Below are 23848 nucleotides of genomic sequence, written 5' to 3'. Positions count from 1 at the left end.
GAGATTAACCATCCTGGAATCCTGGAGGTGTGTTTAGCTAGCTCTTCTCTCTCTGCTGGAAAATCAGCCATGTTGAATTGTGGAGAAATTGTGCTCTCTGGGAGACTATAGTGTCATGCTTTGGAGGATATGATCATACTCTGGGGTGTTTCCCTGCACCTCATTGGACAGAGGTGCCCTCCCGCTTGACCCAGAGAACTTGGAATAAGTATTTGAGAGGGATAGAGCCTCTCAGATCTGCTTCTTGAAACTTAAGGAAGAAGAAGGGTCCATGCTGACAAGTATGATTTGCACCAACCAGGCCCTGCACTCTGACTAGATGCAATTGCTGCACAATCTGGAACTATAGCCTACCCTGCTTCAAAAGGACTAAATAGCAGCCCATCTTCAACTGCGAGCCAGCCTGGATCTCTGGTTCATCCCATCGCAAAACTCTGTAGATCTGACTTCCGAGAAGAAAAGCTCCAGAACAGTTTATACTTCCAAAGGTAAAAACTTTGATCAAGACATACTGCTAGGGGCGGCCGTGCAGGGCTTCATCGCAGCTGGCCCGAAACTTTGACTTTGTCCTGGTCTAGCATGACCAGATGTCACAAAAGGCGCTATAGGTTTCTATTTGCTATATAGTGCTATATCTTAAAAAACTCATATCGCCGGTTCCCTACATTGAATTTTATTTTCGGTTTGATGTAATTTTAAAGATAAAAATATATCCTATTTTTATTTATTGGTTTTGGATTTTTATTGTGTGTTGCGTCTTAATTATTTACTATAGTGGTGAATTTAAATGCTACCAAGGGTTAAGCATGTGAATAATTTTCTGAAAACTATTCTGAGCCCTATTTTGTGTTAGTGGTATTGTTGCCAGTGGTAGATACATATTTACCACTACTAAAAACCCACTTTCCAAAAAGGGATCATTGAATAAAAATAGCAAACTCTGTCTCAAACCCCTCCTTACTCCAGCAAGCAGTCTCTCAAAAGTCCACACTATCTCGCATCATGTACATTGAACCTCTTAATTTACAGCTCAAACACTCAAAATACTTTATTTAATAATGCATTTCCCAAGTGTGGTAACTCAGCTGCATATGAAGTGCCCTCACTAGATGACATATTTTCATTGCTTGGAACCTCAGAGACATTCAACCTTGGATGACTCCTCCCCGCTGTACACTAAATCCTGTTAAAATTGAGTTTCTGCTGATTGGCTATCCAAATTGATCAATTCTTGTTTAACAATGACTCAGCACTCTTTTAGTGCTAGACCACAATCAGGAGATTGCAAAATATGTTAAAATTAGGCGTGGGCTCCACCCTACACAAGTGTCCAGAGTTCCAGAAAACTCAACTAAGCACCACATGGCACAGTTTTTTCTCGAGCGACCCCTAGTGCAATTTTCGGGTGCTAGAACACATACTGGGGAGATTTTCTCAACGCGGGTGGTCGGGTCAGGTTACGACTGTTCACATTGAGAAAGCTGCCACTCAAGTAGAAAATGTATTTGAGCAGCAGAAAGAAGTAGCGTCCTCTGGCATGCTGCGTGGTGCCGTACATGCAGATTTTACAGTGCTTAACAAGTTGCCAGTGCCAAATACCAGCACGAGCAGAGCAACATGCCAAATTCTGCCAGCTCGCGGAACTCTGCGGAATTTCACTGAGTTTTTATGTAACTCCACGGAACTCCACGGATTAAAACTCCGCAAGCTCTGCCCATGCCTATTTACAATCTCTTAGTTTTACCTTAGACAAAAACCTCAATTTTGAATTTCACATTAATACTGTAGCTGAAGGTACACAATACTATCTGAGAAGACTTCTATTTATAAGTACACTAACACCTGGAGAAAACTTCAGACAAGTGACTCAATCCCTTGTACTATTAATATTAGACTGTGGAAACTCAATGGTCTTCGCAATTTCGAATAAATGATTAGACCCTCCTAAGGCAACTCTTCATATTGCTGCCAGTCTAGTAATTGGGGTAAAAATATACAGTCGCATTGCAACTCTTCTGACCACTCCATAAGGCTCAAACGACGAAAAAATTACACCTTTCCAAACTACTTTGCAACACTTACAAAGCACTTCCTAATGCAACTCCTAATTATTAGCAAGTAACCTGTATGTCGTGGGTGGTACACTCTCTCTGTGGTCTTCCTCCTGATGGAAGCATTATCTTTTAGGAGAGAATAACGCTTGCACCAAGATTTCTCAAGAACTTCACTGATAAATTGCAACACAAGTCTACAAGCTATTAGAACTGTACAGTTGTATGCTTGGATAATACTTTTTTGGTTGTGTTTGATTGTAATATGTGTGATTGCAAGACTGCGAATTATCATTTCTGATAAAATGGCCCTACAATATAAAAAAACATATAATTTAATGTACAGTTCTGTTTTAAAATTATCCCTGACTACACACTACCAGAGTAAAATGTACTCTGCTTTATGGGTGAACATAACTGCAGTCACAAACGTTGGAAATTACTAGGCCTGGGGACATTTTAAATATGCACTAGAAATGCACAAGAATTCTTTAAATCTAGCATTGCACACTTTTGTCGGAGGCTGATTTGCCCAGAAAATGTATTGCTAGAAGAAATTCCCTTTCAAAATAGAGTCCTGATGGTATCTTTTGTGACTGTTTACATGATGCATGAACTCATGTAAAATGGCCTTGCAAAATACTTGCAATTCACATTTAACTATAAAAGCATCATTTTAAATTTCACAAGATCTTCTGAGAAACATATTACACACTTTCACATACCCCTACACCTTACTATTGTTGATACTCATTTGTAACTTTACCAAAATCTGAACATTCTTTACTCAAAATGTCACTCTACTGGGTGCCTTAATGAAAAGATCAATAACGGACAACGAGAATTTACGGATGGCTTGTGTGTGGTTACTGAGATAGCTTTGGATTTTGTTGGTAAACCGGTTGGATCTATCATTTCAAGGTTCCATCTAAACATCTTCCCCCTGGACAAAATGATACTGGAACCGATTGCCGGGAAGATATATTTTTACTCACATAAATCCGGACCAGATTTTAAGTCTGATCGAATTATTTGTTAGAAAAACATGTCAGACCTTTAAAGGATACGAATTATACAAAAGATTTTTTAGACCCATATTATATGGGACCACACACAGGTTTTACCTGGAATGTGGTGGATCTGCTCTCAGAAAATAGCGCTTGACCTGAGGAAGTCATCGGGTGATTCCCCCGAGACGAAACACGTGTCGGCTACAGGCTACATTTTGGTGATATCATCTATATCAACTTATTATCATGAACCAATGTACAATACATCAACAGCTGTGAACAGGATAAAAGAAACAAGAAAATACAGAAGAAAACTACCTGAGAATATTTTGAATTGAACATTTTTGTGGACTGATGCTTTGATATGGCATAATCTTGACTGTCTATTTGTCTTTTGCTCAGGAAGATATTGCTTACTACTGGGTGCCTTGTCCATTTAGAACTAGGCAAAATTATTGAGCACCAAGTTCAGTGAAATTTAAAATTTGGGGGTAAAAAACTCTAAAATAATTTAAATGAAAAAAAGCTTATTGGTAATGAATGCATGATTCACCTAAGGTGTCAGTTGCTTGCGGCTAGTCCAGGTCTTCTCCTGCCACAATTACAGTTATTTCTAAAATCTAGCATTCAGGAGGACATTTTAATCTTTGGGTTATAGGCAAGTAAAGAAATTAAGACCTGATTTAGAGTTTGACAGATTGGGTACTTCATCAAAATCTTGATGGATAACCCTTCTATCCACCAAGTGCATTAGCTATACACTTTCATGTCTAGGCAGTGTTCAGCCAGGCAAATTTACCTGTGTATATATAGACAGGAATAGAGGGAGAGTGAAATATATTTCTCAGTATAATTTGAGCTAGGGCACTGTAGAGATCAACACAAACGTAAATGCTTTGTGAACGTTTAACCATCTACTCAAAACTTGATAGCCAGAAAGGCTACTTTGCTCAGTTAATTTCACTTAGCAATTTTTTTTAGGATATCCTGTAACACTGTGGTGTTGCTATGCAATGTCCATGGATCAGATGTACAAACTTTGTAATGATTAATAGAAGCAAATCCTCTGTTTTGCTAAATCATAGGGTGCACGACTGTTGAAAAGCAGTTTTGGATTTACCAACCCATTTGCCAATTCGGAGAAGTCAGTCCAAATCGGTAAATTGGTGTAGAAATGGAATACAAATCACAATTTGAAAGGGGTTCATTATGGGTGTCGCCTTTGGATCACTTCCCTTTGCAAATTGGTGTACAATTTTCAGGGGAAATAGGCTTGGTTCGAATGACCAATGCCAAATGTAACTGAAACTTTTCAAAAAAGAAAACGTTTTCTTAAAGCTGACCCATTTCCTTTAAAAAAAAATTGGGTTGCTTTAAAAAAAAATGACTTCTTTTTAAAAACTCATTGAAAAAGATAGTAATCTGATGACATCTGCATGCCCCCAAAACTGTGATAGTGAACAATCAAAGTGAGTCACAAATTGCAACCCGGCTAATAAATATTCACTACTCCGAACGATATGTGACTGACTACGATTTCCTATTTGTGAACTGACTTATTAGTATATAAGTTGGTATGCAAAATCGATTTGCAATAAAAAGGTGCATATTTAGTTTCTGCGTTTGTGAACTGAATCTTAGTACATCTGGCCCCATATGCCTTACATTAAAGCCACCAATAGATGCCCACCTGAAAACCTTTACGGTGGAAAAATATATGTAGTTTCAGACCCTTATATATGTGACAGATAGAAACTAAAGTGGGACCTGAGCTGGTTGGTTGTGGTTCTGAAGACTTTTTACTGCTCAGCTTCTTACCTGAGTACAAGTTGCCCGGCAGGCCCATGCTTTGCAGGTAGTTGTGGCATCGCTCTTTATGTTCTTCCAAAGAACTGCGTTGCTTATAGCTCCTGCCACAGTATCCACACTTGTGAGGTTTGCCAACTGTAAAGTGAATATTTATGAAAAATTACACAACAGATTTTAAGTTGAAGTTTGATTTGAGAGCAGTTGAGCAGTGTTTAACCACATTACTGAGATCCACCAAATACATTTTCTTCTGACATTAGAAATGCTTTATTAAGAATGCTTCTTGAGATTTGATTTTTCTCTATTTTTATTACCCATTTTTATGCTTTGTCACTGGAAATTCCCCACTTCTGAGAACCATTCAAACAATAACACCTATTTTAGAACTATCATCTCGGCATCTCTCCTCCTCCTTCCAGTGCTTTCGGAAATATCTAAAGACAATTCAGTTTACATCTTCCTACCACCCATAGACTGGCTAGAAATACCCCACCCACCACCTCCTTGGATGTCAGACAGTGCTTAATTTGAGCCTGTATTTGTCGATGCTCAGCACCAGCACTTAATTCTTAACACAGGCACTCATGACAGTTCACCAAATGATATGATTGCTTGTCTATTTTTGAGGTGAGCACATCAAAAGTGTGTTGAATAATTCAGTACACATAAAAAATTAATGATGCCACACGTCCAGTACATTTTTAAGGTTTGGGTGGCCTGGAATAGTCATGGAAAAAAAAATGTTTAATCATAGTGTTATAATGAAGATAATCCTTTGCTGGCCGGTGGTCTGGTAGCCAAGCCACGTTGATTCTAAGATGTAGGTTTATTGTATAATTTATATCTTAGTTGCAGGTTACAGGTTCTGAGTAAATGCCCCTCCAGGAGCAGCATCCTTGCTGCTCAGTCCACTTTCTTCAACTGATATTCAAACCCAACAGGCACTTATCAACATGCCTTTACATCACACTCACACTGGCTAAGCAGCAGGGAACTGGGAACTATAGAGAGGATGCGTAGTGCCCTGTGTGAGAATGTTTGTTTACACCCCCCCATGAGCTCCTCTACCACGGATTCCTTCAACACCACCCTTTAACAGTGCCCCTGAAGTCTCCATAACCACTATCTTTCAGACGGATTTAATTAGATTTAATTAGTTACATAGGGGGAACATCCTTTACAACGCAACTTTTACTCCGCACTACCATTACGACGCAGCTATTACAACGCAAGTCGTTACAACCACTTGCGCTGGAGGGTGCTGTAGGATAGGGAATAGTTTAATTTTCTATCCAACACCTTCCCTACTATCCACGGGGACTGGAGTTGGAGTAGAAAATTAAACTATTCCACTATCCAGCGCCCCCCCAACGCAAGTCGTTGTAACGGCTTGCGTTGTAAAAACTGCGTTGTAATGGCAGGCGGAGTAAAACTCTGCATGCGTTGTGATGTCATACATCCGTTACATAGTACCACTCATACCAGTGTAGGTTGTCAGAGCACTTTGCATCACACACACATTACACAGAGACAAGCAATCATACGTTTGTAAATCAGTGTATATGAAATGTTACATCAGACAGAGCACTACAAGGTGTAGGAGTGACATGTCATCCATACTGGTACGGAGTATAGTTTAGGAGCACTTGGTCTGGAGAAGCACAAGCTCAGAATTTCAAAAAGGTACACCATAGTTGGGGGTTCTCTTTAATTAATAGGAATCTGGTTCTACCCAAATTAACCTTGATTGCTTAGCAGCCACTAAGGCCAAAATCTTGTTGGTGGATTGACAGTGAAACAGCATTGTTACAACAGAAGATTGTTCAGCAATTCTGGTTGGCTGCCTTTCAGCTAATAGGAACAGGTCTTTGGATTTAGTAGGCTTTTCTAATTCGCTACTTGATGGCCATTTAGACATTGGCACTGTACCAGATTCTATTCAACCCAATAATCGCATGGGACTCTAACAGCTGATCATAGTCCCCTACAGAACACCTTCTTCACCTCCATTATTTCTATTTGCACCAGGGAAGTGGATGCCTTTAGCTTGGTGATTTGCTTTGTCATATCATGGATTCCATTTATATATCTTCTTTACAAACTTTCAGAGCAATGATTGAGTGGGTACTGAAACAGGGCAATGTGTTAATCTTTGGTAAATTTTGATGGAATTTTCATCACCTTTATTGATCTGGACAGTGGGACATGGAATGACTAAAATTACTATGCACAAAATATGGCTCTACCTGCATTCTCAGTAGGCATTTGCCTTGGGACAAAGAGACACATAGCTGTCCTTTGCATTCAAAAACTTTGTCTTGGTGAACCACTGGATGTGCCAGGTACTATACTGACCAGGTCAGAAGAAGTCAGGGTGCACTGTTACCATATATATATATATATATATATATATATATATATATATATATATATATATATATATATATATATATATATGGTATATATATATATATGGTATATATATATATATATATATATATATATATATATATATATATATATATATATATATCTGTTAGCAATAGAACTTCACTTTCCAGTGCTACCAATGTGCTTCCTTCACACAGCCTGAATGATAAAGTGCTGTGCAATGAAAATGACACACAGAATGTCTCCTGGTAAAATACTGGAAAGAAGACAAATGTAGGGTTTTACCAGCTTTGCTATCATGTTCTACATCATGTAATGTACACAAAATGGCGGTGCCGGGAACAATGAAAAGGTTGACACAACTAAATGTACTGGTCATTATTGTAAACCCTGAGGTGTGGGACAGATACTTGTTATAGTATTTTGTAGCACTGCACCTACCAGAATGTGTCCGCAGGTGACCTGTGAGAGCATCTCTCCGTCGGCATGCATAGTTACACAAGTGGCACTTGAAAGGCTTTTCACCAGAGTGCAACTTGATGTGGCGTAGGAGGTTGCCTTTCTGGGTAAAGGAAGCGCCACATTGATTGCACTGGAAAGGGCGTTCCCCTGCAGGGAGAGAGGGAAGGAGAGGAAACATGTGAGAACAGAGCACAACATAATACAAGAGAAAGAATTCAGCGAGAAGGTTGTTTCCCCACTGGTGCTTTGCGGCTTTCCAGGGCTGCAGGTTTGATATAACACAAGGCTTTCAGACTAGACCTGCCAGCTCCTTAACGCTTCACCGACTGGGTCAATTTGATCTGAAAATCTAATTTTTTTTCCCTCCAAATCAGAATGGCACATCACGATGCAAATTCAAACTCATTTAAATAAAGTGACTGCAACATTTTGTGTTGAAGAGCCACTCTTCCTGATCAGCAGTTTTGGAATAAACCAATATCCAATTTTGCATGTTGTGGCATTTGGTGGGGTTTTTTTTTAATGTGGCTTTTTTCAAAGGGTCTTTAAAATATGCCACTGAAGCAGCAAATAAAAAGGAAACTCATTAAAAATGCATTTCAGGATCACAAGTTCATTTCAGCGTTACATTCTTATATTTAAATGAAAGGCACTTCATTATAAGTGTTATAATAACTTCTTTTCATTTACATTTTCCCATGTATTTTCCTTTTCAATTTCTTCTCCATTACCTGTCTGTCCTTAAGCGGACAAATCAGGAAAGAGACAGGAGACAGAGATGAGGGTGGGAGGAGGCGGGGTGGGATGGACACAGAGAGAGGGTAACGGGGAGAGCCACAAGAAAGAGGAGATGACTATTAACAGTGAAACAAGAGCAAAAGAAAGAACGCGATGGAGGCAAAAAAAATCACACACAATTCTTGAGTCATGGAGACTTGCAGTCACAGTACAAAATACTTCGAACTAGCATGAGCACAAAATATTTACGAATACAAAATGCAATCATTAATAATAAAAAAAATAAACAACACAGATGTAACATCTAAAGTGTTCAATATGTATAATTCGTATGTTCATTAGGTGTTGCATTTGAGATATTGCTAGGCATGCAAGGAGGTTCTGAAGCCTTTTTTCAGGTTCATTTGATGTAGGTCATGGGCATTCCGTGTGAATTTACAGCTCATTAGCAGACATCAGTTTGTTGTTTATTTCTTTAGCCTGCAGTGATTTGTACACTCACCCATCCCCACTGCATGCTCTGCAGTTGGTTGTGATTGCATTAACGAGAACATTAACCCCTCACCCTAACAAAGCACTACATGCTGGTACATTTTTACCGGTGGTAAATACACCTTACCGTCAAATCTTTTTAACACCGACTATTTATTTTACAAAATAAAGAAAAGCAGCCATTGTCAGTAAAGCTAATTGGGTGGAAAGTTAATGTATACATTAACGCTCTCAAAGTTATATGTCCCTCCTTTGCATGTTTGTGTAACATGCTGACATATTTTCATATGTGTTACTTGACAGAAATCACGTGATTGAAGAAGAGCATCACACAGGCAAGGCAAAGAAACTGTACTGCAAACCAATGCACCTGTAATGTTAATGACAACAAGCATACGTATGCATAGGGCAGGTGGTCCGGATGTCATCACGTTTTCATATTGATATTGTTTGCAGTTATTAATTGATGAGCGCCTCGCCGAGAAACAATTCTGCCCAGACTATATCTGGGCACATATCCATGACACTGGGAATTGTACCATGCAGCAAAAACAAGAACTGACATTGCTGAGCAGTTGGGCACTGCTTGACAGAATGAAGACACAGGACAGGTGAGGTGTATTGATGGTGTTTAGCATTCAGGAGGGTATGATAAAGAAGTGTTGCAGCACACTTCATCCTTGAGATGAAGATGTTGGGCCCTGAGCGCTACCTTGCTGGCTCTTAGTTCTGTGGGAAGGACCTTAACTACTTTTATGATTTTCGCAGTACCTGCATTTAGGTCTGCCTACAGACAGCTTTGGTGGTCTAGAAAAAGTTGTGGTACTTATTCCTCAAAATAATCATAGATGGTGTGTCTGCTCCCACCTCAGTTAAACTCTTGGCTGTTTGGTGTATCAATGAGGTTTGGACAGACATCAGTCTGAGTCAGGGCTGCGCGTTGGGCTCCACTCTTTTCAATATCATTATTTCTGACTTTCCCTTCAATCTGGAGACTAGCAAGGCCCATTAGTCAAAACTGGGCAGGATGCCATTAGCATGCATCCTCAATGCTGATGATATAGTTCTGTTGAGTAGGGCCAAAGTAGGCTTTCGAATACCGCTAGTTTCCTTGGGTAAATACACCTTCAAGTCACATCTTGAAATCAATCTTTAAAAGACTAAGGTCATTAATTACATTCCCTAGAACCAAGTCAAAATCTGGTTCATGGTGCGAAACAGATCAAAGCTTCTGCAGGCTCTGGAATACATGTACCTTGGGGCCATTGTTGACTCTAGATATGTTTTTTCCACCCACAAAATGTCAACTAAATCCAAAGGCGTCCTTGTTGGTGTCAGCTTTTTTCGTTATACAAAAGGAAATTTGGGGTCAGTCAATGCACCAGCTGCTACATGTCCGGAATGCTAAACTGCTGCCAACTATCTTGTATGGATGTAATCCATTGTGTGGTGGGATAGCCCGGACATGAGAGTCACACTCACCTTATGGTCTGCAGACAGCTCATTTGTCTGACCCATAATGCTTACTCCTCTCAGTTAAGACTTGAGACTGGGCTAGTAAACCAACCATTGGCAATGCAAGGAGCGTTCTTAAAATGTTGCTTTAAATATGGTAACATCAGTCACACTACCTTGGATTACATGCAAATCCCATTTTAGAGTCTACCTTGAACACAGCGTGTGGTCCCTTTATCCTCACGATTTATGGGAGATGCCTGTTTACTCTTTTGCAGTATTTTAAAAATCATCTATTCTAGTTCTAGTTTCCTTGAAGACAAGCAAAGGATTATAAGGGCATCGTAAGCATGGATCATGCTAAAGAGCTATTGTGAGCCAGGCTTGCCATCTTATCAGGCTAGTTGCTATTTGAAGCACAGCAAAATGAATTTCTTGAACCAACTCCTGGGAGGCTTACCCACTCTGAACCACCAACCTCGATGGCTGAATAAGTAATCTGATAAATCATGCAGATGGTCCCATCAAGCACAAGAGATAATAATTAATAAAATATGTATCTGCCTTGCACTACTCTCTGAATGAAGATCCCTGCTGCATGCCCATTTTATTCAACTGGAGGTACCCTGGTGTAGACAAGCAGTCACCGAGAGCTATAATGGGATTAACATTCGCCTTACATTCTTGGCCTAAGCATTGAAAAGGCTGTCAAATTCTACACAAGCACCTTAGCACTTTTTTCTTTAATTTCAAGATTTGATAATATTGACAGGTGCAAAACCAAATCTTTTATTGGCACTTGGGCACTTTGCCATCTCCCAGGACTATGGCATCTTATTTGCATTAAGCAATATCTACCGCAATTGTTCACTTGTATTTTTTAAATATATTATACATTTGCACAAACTGTTCCGTGTGTTGGCATCTCAACACTCTATATGAAATAAGTTGCTTTGAATTGTATAATGTATTTGTTAGACCAGGCACCCTTGGCGTGGTGCTGACTTCATTTTAGCTGGCTTCAGGACTCTGCACACTTTACCACTGCTAACCAATGCTCAAGTGATTGTGCTCACTCCGTAAAAACATGGTAGAATTGACTTACACCCAATTGGCATATTTAATTTACTTGTAAGTCCCTAATAAAGAGGTACTACATGCACCCGGTTCCTGAAAATTAATGGTATTAGTGGTCCTTTAAACATTTCTCAGGCCTGTCATCGCAGCCTATGTGCAGTTTAAATTGCCATTTGGACCTGGCAAAATAAACCTTTCACCAGGCCAAATCCTCCTTTTTTTTACATATAAGTCATTCCTTACATAGGCTCTGAACAGTCCAGACTGCAGGGTGCAGTGTATTTAAAAAGTTGGACATGAACTTTCAAGTTTTAAGTGTCCTGGTAGTCAAAAACTCCTACATTTGTTTTCATTACCGCAAAGACTACCTCTCCCATGAGATAACATTGGAGTTACCTTATTACATTTAATAAGCTGTAACTTTCTATTGGGAGAAGGTTGACAACCCAAGTTTAGTGTCTAACAAATTGTTATTAAAAGCCCTCTTTAATGGAAAAGTCAGACCTTTAGTCACAATTCTCAAAATGGCAATATTAGAAAGTTGGCATTTTCTTGTCCTGACAATTTGGAGCCTGCAGTCTGATCCTGGGACACAGGACTAGGTGTTGGTAGCAGTTGGTATTTGTGTATTTCCTCCAGACATTGAGACAAAGGGAATATAGATGTTGGCAGGTTGGGCCACTCTGAGTTAACTCCTCAGGGGTTGGAGCTATCACCTACCACAATTGCACATCACACAGGCTCTGCCTCAGCACTATTACAAAGGGGTTGTCACTGGTCTTATGTAACCTCAGAAAAGCTTGGGCCAGGACATGAAGGAAGGGGGTGCCTGACATGTCAGGGGCGTGGAAACCTCTAGAAGCTTCCTGTACTTCAAAGTGGGCACCATGTATAAATATTAGGTCCTTTGGATGCAACTCTTCAATACACTTCTGGAACAGTAAGAAAGACTGCTGTGCTGCTGAAAGGACTGCCACTCTGTTGTATTTCTTCCCTGCAGGATTGCTGCTCTGCTGTGTTGAGCTGCTGCTCTGATGCCTTTTTGCCTGGGTCAGATGGCCTGGACCTGCATCCAGGACCCCAAAGTAAATTCAAGGGCAAGTTGGCCGGCCTGCTGATCTGAAGCCTCAGAGTTAGAACAAGCTTCCAACCACCTTGAACGCAGCACATGGACTCTGCCATCTGTGAGCCCTGCCATCCCAAGTGGTCCCAACCCAGTCCTGGACCACTAGAAGTGGGCTCTGCCAGCCCATCTCTGTATCCAGCAGAACCAACACATCTCCTCTGTGGTGCATTTCCCGCAAAAACGTTGCACCATCATTGCTGCTCAATGTATCGCCCTTGGAATTCATGCCTCACCTGCTGTGCGGACTTCCCATATGCAAGAACTTTCCATCGCCAATCGCTGCACATCTCCTTGCCCAACAGAGCCATAGGAACCGCCACTGTGTGAGGCCTCTCCACGTAAGTACATCGCCTTGTACTGGTACTGCTGTCGCGCGACACATCTTCTCGTTTGGTAGCTCGGACCACACATCGGCTCTGCAACGTGATGCATCCCCGACACGGATCCCCCGCATTTTTCCCAACCAGGATTAAATTACTGTGTTCAGCGGGTCTAAGTGGGTCCCTGTAGCCGTCCCATGCTTTATTGCAGTCAGACTGAACTTGTGACTTCGTCCTGGTCCAGCACGACCAGATAATCATAGTTGGCACCTTGTGCTTTTAGGCGCTATTTTCACTTAAGTTTTAAAGACTGCATATCTCCATTTCTACTGACTGGATTTTTGTTGTTATAGTCTTGATTTGTTTATTAATGTTTCCTCTTGTTTTCTAAATTGATGTGGAATTTTTCTTGTGTTGTGTTTTCACTTTATTACTGTTTGAAGTGCTGCATAAATACTTTGCACATTGCCTCTGAGTTAAGCCTGACTGCTGTGTGCCAGGCACCCTGCTGCTATGTTGCAAGGTTGCCTGCGCTGCAGGAGCGATTGTTTATGTGCAGTAAGGACTATCTTCCTGCACATAAACATCCATTAAAGGTGATTTGATCTTTCCATGTGTGCTGCAGCACACATGGAAAGAGCAAAATACTAAGAGAGATTAATACATTCTCCAAGCATCGCCATACTAAGACCAAGTATTGTCTGGCATTAGATTTTGGCGCTGCCTCAGCCTTGTAAATCTGAGGCAGTATCAAAAAGCAATGGGTGTTGCAGTGGAATGCCCACTACAACACGCAGTGCATGACCCTTTGCCACAGAGGACTGTGGCGGAAAGGGGCATATTTACAAGGTGCCGTTAAGCCACTTTAAGTGGCTCAGCGCCACTGTGTAAATATGTGAACTGGCACTATGCCACCAAAGTGTCAAAATAAGTGATGTTCTAGTGGCGAAAGGAGCTTGTAAATATGCTCCTTAGTCTTTGCAAATTCAGACTCATAATTTAAGTGAGTAAATAAGCACCTCTGCTCTGAATGCACATCAAACTAAATACCCATTCGTTTAAAGGGAGTGTAAACTGCCAAAGCAGCGAGAGGTTGGCCTTTTATGTGCTATTACATGGAGGCATCATTTATGCCTGCATGTCTTTGCATGCATTAGCACATAGTGCATTTGACTCAGATCTATTGGATTTGCCAGTGCCTGTTGGCTTTCTGTTTCTGTTTCCTCTTTAAACGCTCTTAAGAAAAATGGATCGGGCGTTTCCATATAGAGCGAGGAGAGGAAAATGGTGTTTGCTAGTTGACACAAAAATAGAAACTGAGAGAGGTGTGGGAGATGGTGTTTACTAGTTGAGACAAAAAAGAAGCACTGAGTAAGTTAAACATGTACACGTTAAGTGCTAAGATGTACAACAAATGGGGATGGAGAAGAGATTGAGATGATATAATGGAGGAAGTGAGTGGGTGAATATGATTAGACATTAGGACATGGAATCCACATCAAGTGCCTTTGGCTGAGAAGTGATATTTACATACCTGTACTTTGAGGCCCAATACAACTGAAACATGCCCGCGACTGCTTGAGTTTTTGTACAGAAAGGGCGTCGTCTAGGGATTTGTACTGGACTGTCCTTTCTGGAGAAGGGCAAATCTAGGTTGCATGTATTTTGTCCCTGTCTGTGATAGCACAGGGAGCATAAAAACGATTGACTGAATCGCAGCACAGAGGGATTATCAGGGACTGAGTTTAGTTCAAGCATACCAACTTTCACCTTTTGTTCTGTGTGAGCTTTCTTGACACTTCCCTTGTATGTTTGGCCTTCGAAGACACGAGAATAGCACTAGAAATAGAACGTAATCAAGGCTCAGCGAGCAGGGGTTTGCTTTCTTTAGTTTCTACTATTTTCCTCTACCTTATCCCATCTGCAGCAAATTGGAAGAAGCCACCCATGTAACGTATTGAACTCAGAAGGTATTTTATGTCAGTGACTGGCACAGGCATTTTAGGGACTCTATATCTATCCACAAAATTCCTCTTCACTATCACATTTTCACATACACTCTGCTTACCTTTCCTTGCACTACTTTAATCTATTCCTTCCAACACCTAGTAGGGTAGCTCTTTGAACAAGACAAAGCAATGTGCAGGTTTATTTCCCTGAGACTTAATTAGTTGCATGATTAGTACTCCTTATCATGCCAAACTCATAATGACATCAAACTGCCCAATAATGTCCCTATCACATCAGTCACTTGCATTTAATAAATTCAGTCTATGCCTCCTCATAGTTCAGTTTCAATGCCATCCAACCACACTCACATGGGAATGTACTTCCACTGTAAATGAGGTCATTACAACATTTAACAAATTTAAGATGGCACTCAAGGCCAGCTTCCCGATTAGGAAGCTTTATAACTAAGGCTTTCCTCATCCCCGATTTCATGCTGTCAGGCATCTTTAGTTTCTTTAACTAATGAGTGGCCCCCAAATGGCATCATGGGTGGGAACTACTTTCTCAGATTTCATAACCAGCGATCAGCTGATCATCGTGAGTACCACTTACGGATCCTGTGCATAGTATTTCCCAATGAATGTTTGAATATTTGATAAATAGAAATACAAAATGTGCAACATTTTTATTTGTTCCCAAAATGGATACCCCCTTGGTCCTTTGTTCGCCTCTGACACAGTGAAAGAGAAACACACTACCAAGTATAAACACTCTATGCATCTGCAGTGTGACCTCAGACCTATGCAGTCCATAACTGGTGTCTCCAGTAACAATGGAGAAGCAGGATCTCCAGCTGGGCGTTTATTCATATAGCAGCTGGAAGTAACGCAGGCAGCTAGACAGGGTGTTGTGAACAGCATACCAAGGTAAGTCTTCTGCAAGCCGAGTGACTTCAAAACATAGAGTGTAAAGGCACTTAAAAGTGAATAATAGGGCTGGGGATGCAGATACATGCTCTAGAGAATGAATATCGAATGTTAAGTTAATATCCTTACCGGCTGTTTATGCACATAAATTCCTTCCACTTTCAGAATCACCAGTGGACTAGTTTGTGGTCTTTTATAGCAAGGACCAAACTGAAAAGTTACATTATTTTGGATTACCGCGCTTTCGAAGACCAACATTCACATGTGCTACAAATATTATGTGTCCTTCTTGCTAATGTGATGCGAAATAAAGCAGGGTTGACAAGGTGGGAGGTGCCTTGAGGATCTCTTGTTAATTCAATATTGGTACACTAAATTATGGCTAAGTGCAAGCGGATGTGTCTGTCTCTGAAGACCTGATATTTACAAAAAGGGGTGGTGAGGGACAGAGTCTCTGAATTAAGCAGAATACTCTCACCCAGTCAAGAGATCAGGGCTAGATCCAACACCGTTTTTTAGCTCATTGCACCATCCCAGTTTCAGAACCTGGCTGTATGCAAATTAGTCTGTCCCTGGCCCAGTGCATCATGGGAACAGGGCAGACCAGACTACAAAAGCCAATTCTTACACTGGGAAGGAAACAAGCTTCCGGGGACCGGTTTCTGGCATTACAGCCGTCTTCGGCCCGGCTTGCTTGAATCCTGATGGTGCAATGAGCAAGGGACTCATGTCTGAGTATGCCCTTCCACGCTTAGGGTGGACAAAAATATTTACAAAAAGGGGTGGTGAGGGACAGAGTCTCTAAATTAAGCAGAATACTCTCACCCAGTCAAGAGATCAGGGCTAGATCCAACACCGTTTTTTAGCTCATTGCACCATCCCAGTTTCAGAACCTGGCTGTATGCAAATTAGTCTGTCCCTGGCCCAGTGCATCATGGGAACAGGGCAGACCAGACTACAAAAGCCAATTCTTACACTGGGAAGGAAACAAGCTTCCGGGGACCGGTTTCTGGCATTACAGCCGTCTTCGGCCCGGCTTGCTTGAATCCTGATGGTGCAATGAGCAAGGGACTCATGTCTGAGTATGCCCTTCCACGCTTAGGGTGGACAAAAATATTTACAAAAAGGGGTGGTGAGGGACAGAGTCTCTGAATTAAGCAGAATACTCTCACCCAGTCAAGAGATCAGGGCTAGATCCAACACCGTTTTTTAGCTCATTGCACCATCCCAGTTTCAGAACCTGGCTGTATGCAAATTAGTCTGTCCCTGGCCCAGTGCATCATGGGAACAGGGCAGACCAGACCAGACTACAAAAGCCAATTCTTACACTGGGAAGGAAACAAGCTTCCGGGGACCGGTTTCTGGCATTACAGCCGTCTTCGGCCCGGCTTGCTTGAATCCTGATGGTGCAATGAGCAAGGGACTCATGTCTGAGTATGCCCTTCCACGCTTAGGGTGGACAAAAATATTTACAAAAAGGGGTGGTGAGGGACAGAGTCTCTGAATTAAGCAGAATACTCTCACCCAGTCAAGAGATCAGGGCTAGATCCAACACCGTTTTTTAGCTCATTGCACCATCCCAGTTTCAGAACCTGGCTGTATGTGAGTCCCTTGCTCATTGCACCATCAGGATTCAAGCAAGCCGGGCCGAAGACGGCTGAAATGCCAGAAACCGGTCCCCGGAAGCTTGTTTCCTTCCCAGTGTAAGAATTGGCTTTTGTAGTCTGGTCTGCCCTGTTCCCATGATGCACTGGGCCAGGGACAGACTAATTTGCATACAGCCAGGTTCTGAAACTGGGATGGTGCAATGAGCTAAAAAACGGTGTTGGATCTAGCCCTGATCTCTTGACTGGGTGAGAGTATTCTGCTTAATTCAGAGACTCTGTCCATCACCACCCCTTGTTGTAAATATTTTTGTCCACCCTAAGCGTGGAAGGGTATACTCAGATGTGAGTCCCTTGCTCATTGCACCATCAGGATTCAAGCAAGCCGGGCCGAAGACGGCTGAAATGCCAGAAACCGGTCCCCGGAAGCTTGTTTCCTTCCCGGTGTAAGAATTGGCTTTTGTAGTCTGGTCTGCCCTGTTCCCATGATGCACTGGGCCAGGGACAGACTAATTTGCATACAGCCAGGTTCTGAAACTGGGATGGTGCAATGAGCTAAAAAACGGTGTTGGATCTAGCCCTGATCTCTTGACTGGGTGAGAGTATTCTGCTTAATTCAGAGACTCTGTCCATCACCACCCCTTGTTGTAAATATTTTTGTCCACCCTAAGCGTGGAAGGGTATACTCAGATGTGAGTCCCTTGCTCATTGCACCATCAGGATTCAAGCAAGCCGGGCCGAAGACGGCTGAAATGCCAGAAACCGGTCCCCGGAAGCTTGTTTCCTTCCCAGTGTAAGAATTGGCTTTTGTAGTCTGGTCTGCCCTGTTCCCATGATGCACTGGGCCAGGGACAGACTAATTTGCACACAGCCAGGTTCTGAAACTGGGATGGTGCAATGAGCTAAAAAACGGTGTTGGATCTAGCCCTGATCTCTTGACTGGGTGAGAGTATTCTGCTTAATTCAGAGACTCTGTCCATCACCACCCCTTGTTGTAAATATTTTTGTCCACCCTAAGCGTGGAAGGGTATACTCATATGTGAGTCCCTTGCTCATTGCACCATCAGGATTCAAGCAAGCCGGGCCGAAGACGGCTGAAATGCCAGAAACCGGTCCCCGGAAGCTTCTTTCCTTCCCAGTGTAAGAATTGGCTTTTGTAGTCTGGTCTGCCCTGTTCCCATGATGCACTGGGCCAGGGACAGACTAATTTGCATACAGCCAGGTTCTGAAACTGGGATGGTGCAATGAGCTAAAAAACGGTGTTGGATGTAGCCCTGATCTCTTGACTGGGTGAGAGTATTCTGCTTAATTCAGAGACTCTGTCCATCACCACCCCTTGTTGTAAATATTTATGTCCACCCTAAGCGTGGAAGGGTATACTCAGATGTGAGTCCCTTGCTCATTGCACCATCAGGATTCAAGCAAGCCGGGCCGAAGACGGCTGAAATGCCAGAAACCGGTCCCCGGAAGCTTGTTTCCTTCCCAGTGTAAGAATTGGCTTTTGTAGTCTGGTCTGCCCTGTTCCCATGATGCACTGGGCCAGGGACAGACTAATTTGCATACAGCCAGGTTCTGAAACTGGGATGGTGCAATGAGCTAAAAAACGGTGTTGGATCTAGCCCTGATCTCTTGACTGGGTGAGAGTATTCTGCTTAATTCAGAGACTCTGTCCATCACCACCCCTTGTTGTAAATATTTTTGTCCACCCTAAGCGTGGAAGGGTATACTCAGATGTGAGTCCCTTGCTCATTGCACCATCAGGATTCAAGCAAGCCGGGCCGAAGACGGCTGAAATGCCAGAAACCGGTCCCCGGAAGCTTGTTTCCTTCCCAGTGTAAGAATTGGCTTTTGTTGTCTGGTCTGCCCTGTTCCCATGATGCACTGGGCCAGGGACAGACTAATTTGCATACAGCCAGGTTCTGAAACTGGGATGGTGCAATGAGCTAAAAAACGGTGTTGGATCTAGCCCTGATCTCTTGACTGGGTGAGAGTATTCTGCTTAATTCAGAGACTCTGTCCATCACCACCCCTTGTTGTAAATATTTTTGTCCACCCTAAGCGTGGAAGGGTATACTCAGATGTGAGTCCCTTGCTCATTGCACCATCAGGATTCAAGCAAGCCGGGCCGAAGACGGCTGAAATGCCAGAAACCGGTCCCCGGAAGCTTGTTTCCTTCCCAGTGTAAGAATTGGCTTTTGTAGTCTGGTCTGCCCTGTTCCCATGATGCACTGGGCCAGGGACAGACTAATTTGCATACAGCCAGGTTCTGAAACTGGGATGGTACAATGAGCTAAAAAATGGTGTTGGATCTAGCCCTGATCTCTTGACTGGGTGAGAGTATTCTGCTTAATTCAGAGACTCTGTCCATCACCACCCCTTGTTGTAAATATTTTTGTCCACCCTAAGCGTGGAAGGGTATACTCAGATGTGAGTCCCTTGCTCATTGCACCATCAGGATTCAAGCAAGCCGGGCCGAAGACGGCTGAAATGCCAGAAACCGGTCCCCGGAAGCTTGTTTCCTTCCCAGTGTAAGAATTGGCTTTTGTAGTCTGGTCTGCCCTGTTCCCATGATGCACTGGGCCAGGGACAGACTAATTTGCACACAGCCAGGTTCTGAAACTGGGATGGTGCAATGAGCTAAAAAACGGTGTTGGATCTAGCCCTGATCTCTTGACTGGGTGAGAGTATTCTGCTTAATTCAGAGACTCTGTCCATCACCACCCCTTGTTGTAAATATTTTTGTCCACCCTAAGCGTGGAAGGGTATACTCATATGTGAGTCCCTTGCTCATTGCACCATCAGGATTCAAGCAAGCCGGGCCGAAGACGGCTGAAATGCCAGAAACCGGTCCCCGGAAGCTTCTTTCCTTCCCAGTGTAAGAATTGGCTTTTGTAGTCTGGTCTGCCCTGTTCCCATGATGCACTGGGCCAGGGACAGACTAATTTGCATACAGCCAGGTTCTGAAACTGGGATGGTGCAATGAGCTAAAAAACGGTGTTGGATCTAGCCCTGATCTCTTGACTGGGTGAGAGTATTCTGCTTAATTCAGAGACTCTGTCCATCACCACCCCTTGTTGTAAATATTTATGTCCACCCTAAGCGTGGAAGGGTATACTCAGATGTGAGTCCCTTGCTCATTGCACCATCAGGATTCAAGCAAGCCGGGCCGAAGACGGCTGAAATGCCAGAAACCGGTCCCCGGAAGCTTGTTTCCTTCCCAGTGTAAGAATTGGCTTTTGTAGTCTGGTCTGCCCTGTTCCCATGATGCACTGGGCCAGGGACAGACTAATTTGCATACAGCCAGGTTCTGAAACTGGGATGGTGCAATGAGCTAAAAAACGGTGTTGGATCTAGCCCTGATCTCTTGACTGGGTGAGAGTATTCTGCTTAATTCAGAGACTCTGTCCATCACCACCCCTTGTTGTAAATATTTTTGTCCACCCTAAGCGTGGAAGGGTATACTCAGATGTGAGTCCCTTGCTCATTGCACCATCAGGATTCAAGCAAGCCGGGCCGAAGACGGCTGAAATGCCAGAAACCGGTCCCCGGAAGCTTGTTTCCTTCCCAGTGTAAGAATTGGCTTTTGTTGTCTGGTCTGCCCTGTTCCCATGATGCACTGGGCCAGGGACAGACTAATTTGCATACAGCCAGGTTCTGAAACTGGGATGGTGCAATGAGCTAAAAAACGGTGTTGGATCTAGCCCTGATCTCTTGACTGGGTGAGAGTATTCTGCTTAATTCAGAGACTCTGTCCATCACCACCCCTTGTTGTAAATATTTTTGTCCACCCTAAGCGTGGAAGGGTATACTCAGATGTGAGTCCCTTGCTCATTGCACCATCAGGATTCAAGCAAGCCGGGCCGAAGACGGCTGAAATGCCAGAAACCGGTCCCCGGAAGCTTGTTTCCTTCCCAGTGTAAGAATTGGCTTTTGTAGTCTGGTCTGCCCTGTTCCCATGATGCACTGGGCCAGGGACAGACTAATTTGCATACAGCCAGGTTCTGAAACTGGGATGGTACAATGAGCTAAAAAATGGTGTTGGATCTAGCCCTGATCTCTTGACTGGGTGAGAGTATTCTGCTTAATTCAGAGACTCTGTCCATCACCACCCCTTGTTGTAAATATTTTTGTCCACCCTAAGCGTGGAAGGGTATACTCAGATGTGAGTCCCTTGCTCATTGCACCATCAGGATTCAAGCAAGCCGGGCCGAAGACGGCTGAAATGCCAGAAACCGGTCCCCGGAAGCTTGTTTCCTTCCCAGTGTAAGAATTGGCTTTTGTAGTCTGGTCTGCCCTGTTCCCATGATGCACTGGGCCAGGGACAGACTAATTTGCATACAGCCAGGTTCTGAAACTGGGATGGTACAATGAGCTAAAAAATGGTGTTGGATCTAGCCCTGATCTCTTGACTGGGTGAGGGTATTCTGCTTAATTCAGAGACTCTGTCCATCACCACCCCTTGTTGTAAATATTTTTGTCCACCCTAAGCGTGGAAGGGTATACTCAGATGTGAGTCCCTTGCTCATTGCACCATCAGGATTCAAGCAAGCCGGGCCGAAGACGGCTGAAATGCCAGAAACCGGTCCCTGGAAGCTTGTTTCCTTCCCAGTGTAAGAATTGGCTTTTGTAGTCTGGTCTGCCCTGTTCCCATGATGCACTGGGCCAGGGACAGACTAATTTGCATACAGCCAGGTTCTGAAACTGGGATGGTACAATGAGCTAAAAAATGGTGTTGGATCTAGCCCTGATCTCTTGACTGGGTGAGAGTATTCTGCTTAATTCAGAGACTCTGTCCATCACCACCCCTTGTTGTAAATATCTGAAGACCTGATGGCATTCATTGGGAAATAACTCTTTCAATGTCTTAACTCCAAACACCAGCTGTGTTGCTTACAAACGATTATGTTCGCCAGGCCATTTTCAAAACTCTTTTAACATATTACTGTACAAGTAACCCTATGAATCGCAGAGGCTGCCTCCACGAAGTGGGGGCTCGACAGCCGGCGCCATAATGGTCGCCGTGCCCCTCTCCTCTCCCAGGAACAAATAAGTTAGCACTCCAGATTTTGGCAGACAAAGGGTGCGAAACCAGACCGGGCTCACCACAACACACCCCTCCCCCCCCCCCGCGTGGGCGCCGGGGCCAATGGGGGGGGAAGCGAGGTACGAACCCCCCAATGAGGGGCCTAGCTGCAAGCAGGCCACAAGACAAAGAGAAGGGGGGATATAAGGCTGCTCCCCCAGGTGAGCTCCATGTCCATGGTCGAAGCAGCACCGGAAGCAGACCTTCCCACCCACCCACACCAAAGGAACAGCAAGGTCGCAGGCTGAGACATAGGGGCAGACGTGGCGGAGAACTACCCGGATTAGGGTTGGTAATCAGGCACACCGGAGGGCGGTGTGCCAGGACGGGACCACTAACCTTGGGATGCCTCACGGCTGGGAGAGCTGGCCAAAGGGCAGAGGGTAAGATCACTCACCTTCAGATGCCTCACGGCTGGGTGAGGCGGCTTACCGAAAAAGGGGGGTAGCAAAACAGAGACGGCGCTCGCAGCCCAGCCCCCGCCGGATGGCAGGGCACAACCAGAACCGGAAGGTAGCGAGTCATGGCCTAACTCCTGGGACAGAAGCTACCCCTCTCCTCCGCACAAGGGGAACCCAAATCCAACCCACCAAAAGGAAAAAACGACCCGCAAGGGCAAAAGAAACTAAAACAGCAAAATGCAAACGTTATGTATATTGTCACTGTATTCAAAAATAAAATCTGCGGCCAACAAATGACCACAACAAGATAGAAGTGTGTATTGGTTATTTAGTTGGCAGAATGGGAGTGCAGTATGATGATGTATTTGGTACAAGGAGGGGAGGTGGGGGCGAGTGCGAAGGTTATGTCGGTGTCCTTTCATGGACCTGAAGGCTATGCTGGATTCAAGAAAAAGTCAGGAGTTAAGCTCAAAGCTACCATAGTTATCATGTGAGTGGCACATGAACACTCCTAAAAGTTGGAGGTGTATATGGTGGATGCTGACCATACTTCACATGGTGGTGAGAAACAGTACCTGGTGGCCATTCTATTACTATGCTTAAAAGTGCTAGAAATCTGCACTCTTGTACTTCATTTCGGATCACTTGATTGACTCCACGTTTCTGTGCATACATTCAGTGCATGTCCTCCTCCTGAGGCAGTTATTGGCTGGGGCACCTAGTTCCTAAGGTTCCTCCTGCCATCATGAAATCCCTGTGAGGTTGACACATGGGGCGAGTATCAACTATGACCAACAGACCAAATGGCTAAAAGACCACATTAACTTCTTGCCCAAGAGCATTTAGTGAATCTTTGTGTGATATGGGGTAAAACATAAAAAAAGAGAGTAGGGGCCTAATTACGAGTTCGGCAGTCCTGAACCTTTGGTGGATATCCAATCACCGCCACACTG

The 23848-nt window shown here is 43.5% G+C and overlaps 1 protein-coding gene across 10 annotated transcripts in view; it reads right to left on the bottom strand.

Annotated features, from left to right (window-relative positions):
• Positions 1-23848, bottom strand: part of IKZF1 (IKAROS family zinc finger 1) — a 314542-nt gene that overhangs the window by 34844 nt on the left and 255850 nt on the right. For all 10 annotated transcript variants that reach the window (XM_078688103.1, XM_078688104.1, XM_078688095.1 and 7 more), the window contains 2 exons: positions 7703-7870; positions 4880-5005 (listed from right to left, as the gene is read on the bottom strand). In XM_078688103.1, coding sequence (XP_078544229.1) covers positions 4880-5005; positions 7703-7870 — 294 coding nt within the window. The remainder of the gene's footprint in view (positions 1-4879; positions 5006-7702; positions 7871-23848) is intronic.

Source organism: Lissotriton helveticus, chromosome 4_1 (genome assembly GCF_964261635.1).
Source record: "Lissotriton helveticus chromosome 4_1, aLisHel1.1, whole genome shotgun sequence".
Taxonomy (NCBI): Eukaryota; Metazoa; Chordata; class Amphibia; order Caudata; family Salamandridae; genus Lissotriton; species Lissotriton helveticus.
This window is presented reverse-complemented; position numbering and strand designations above follow the sequence as displayed.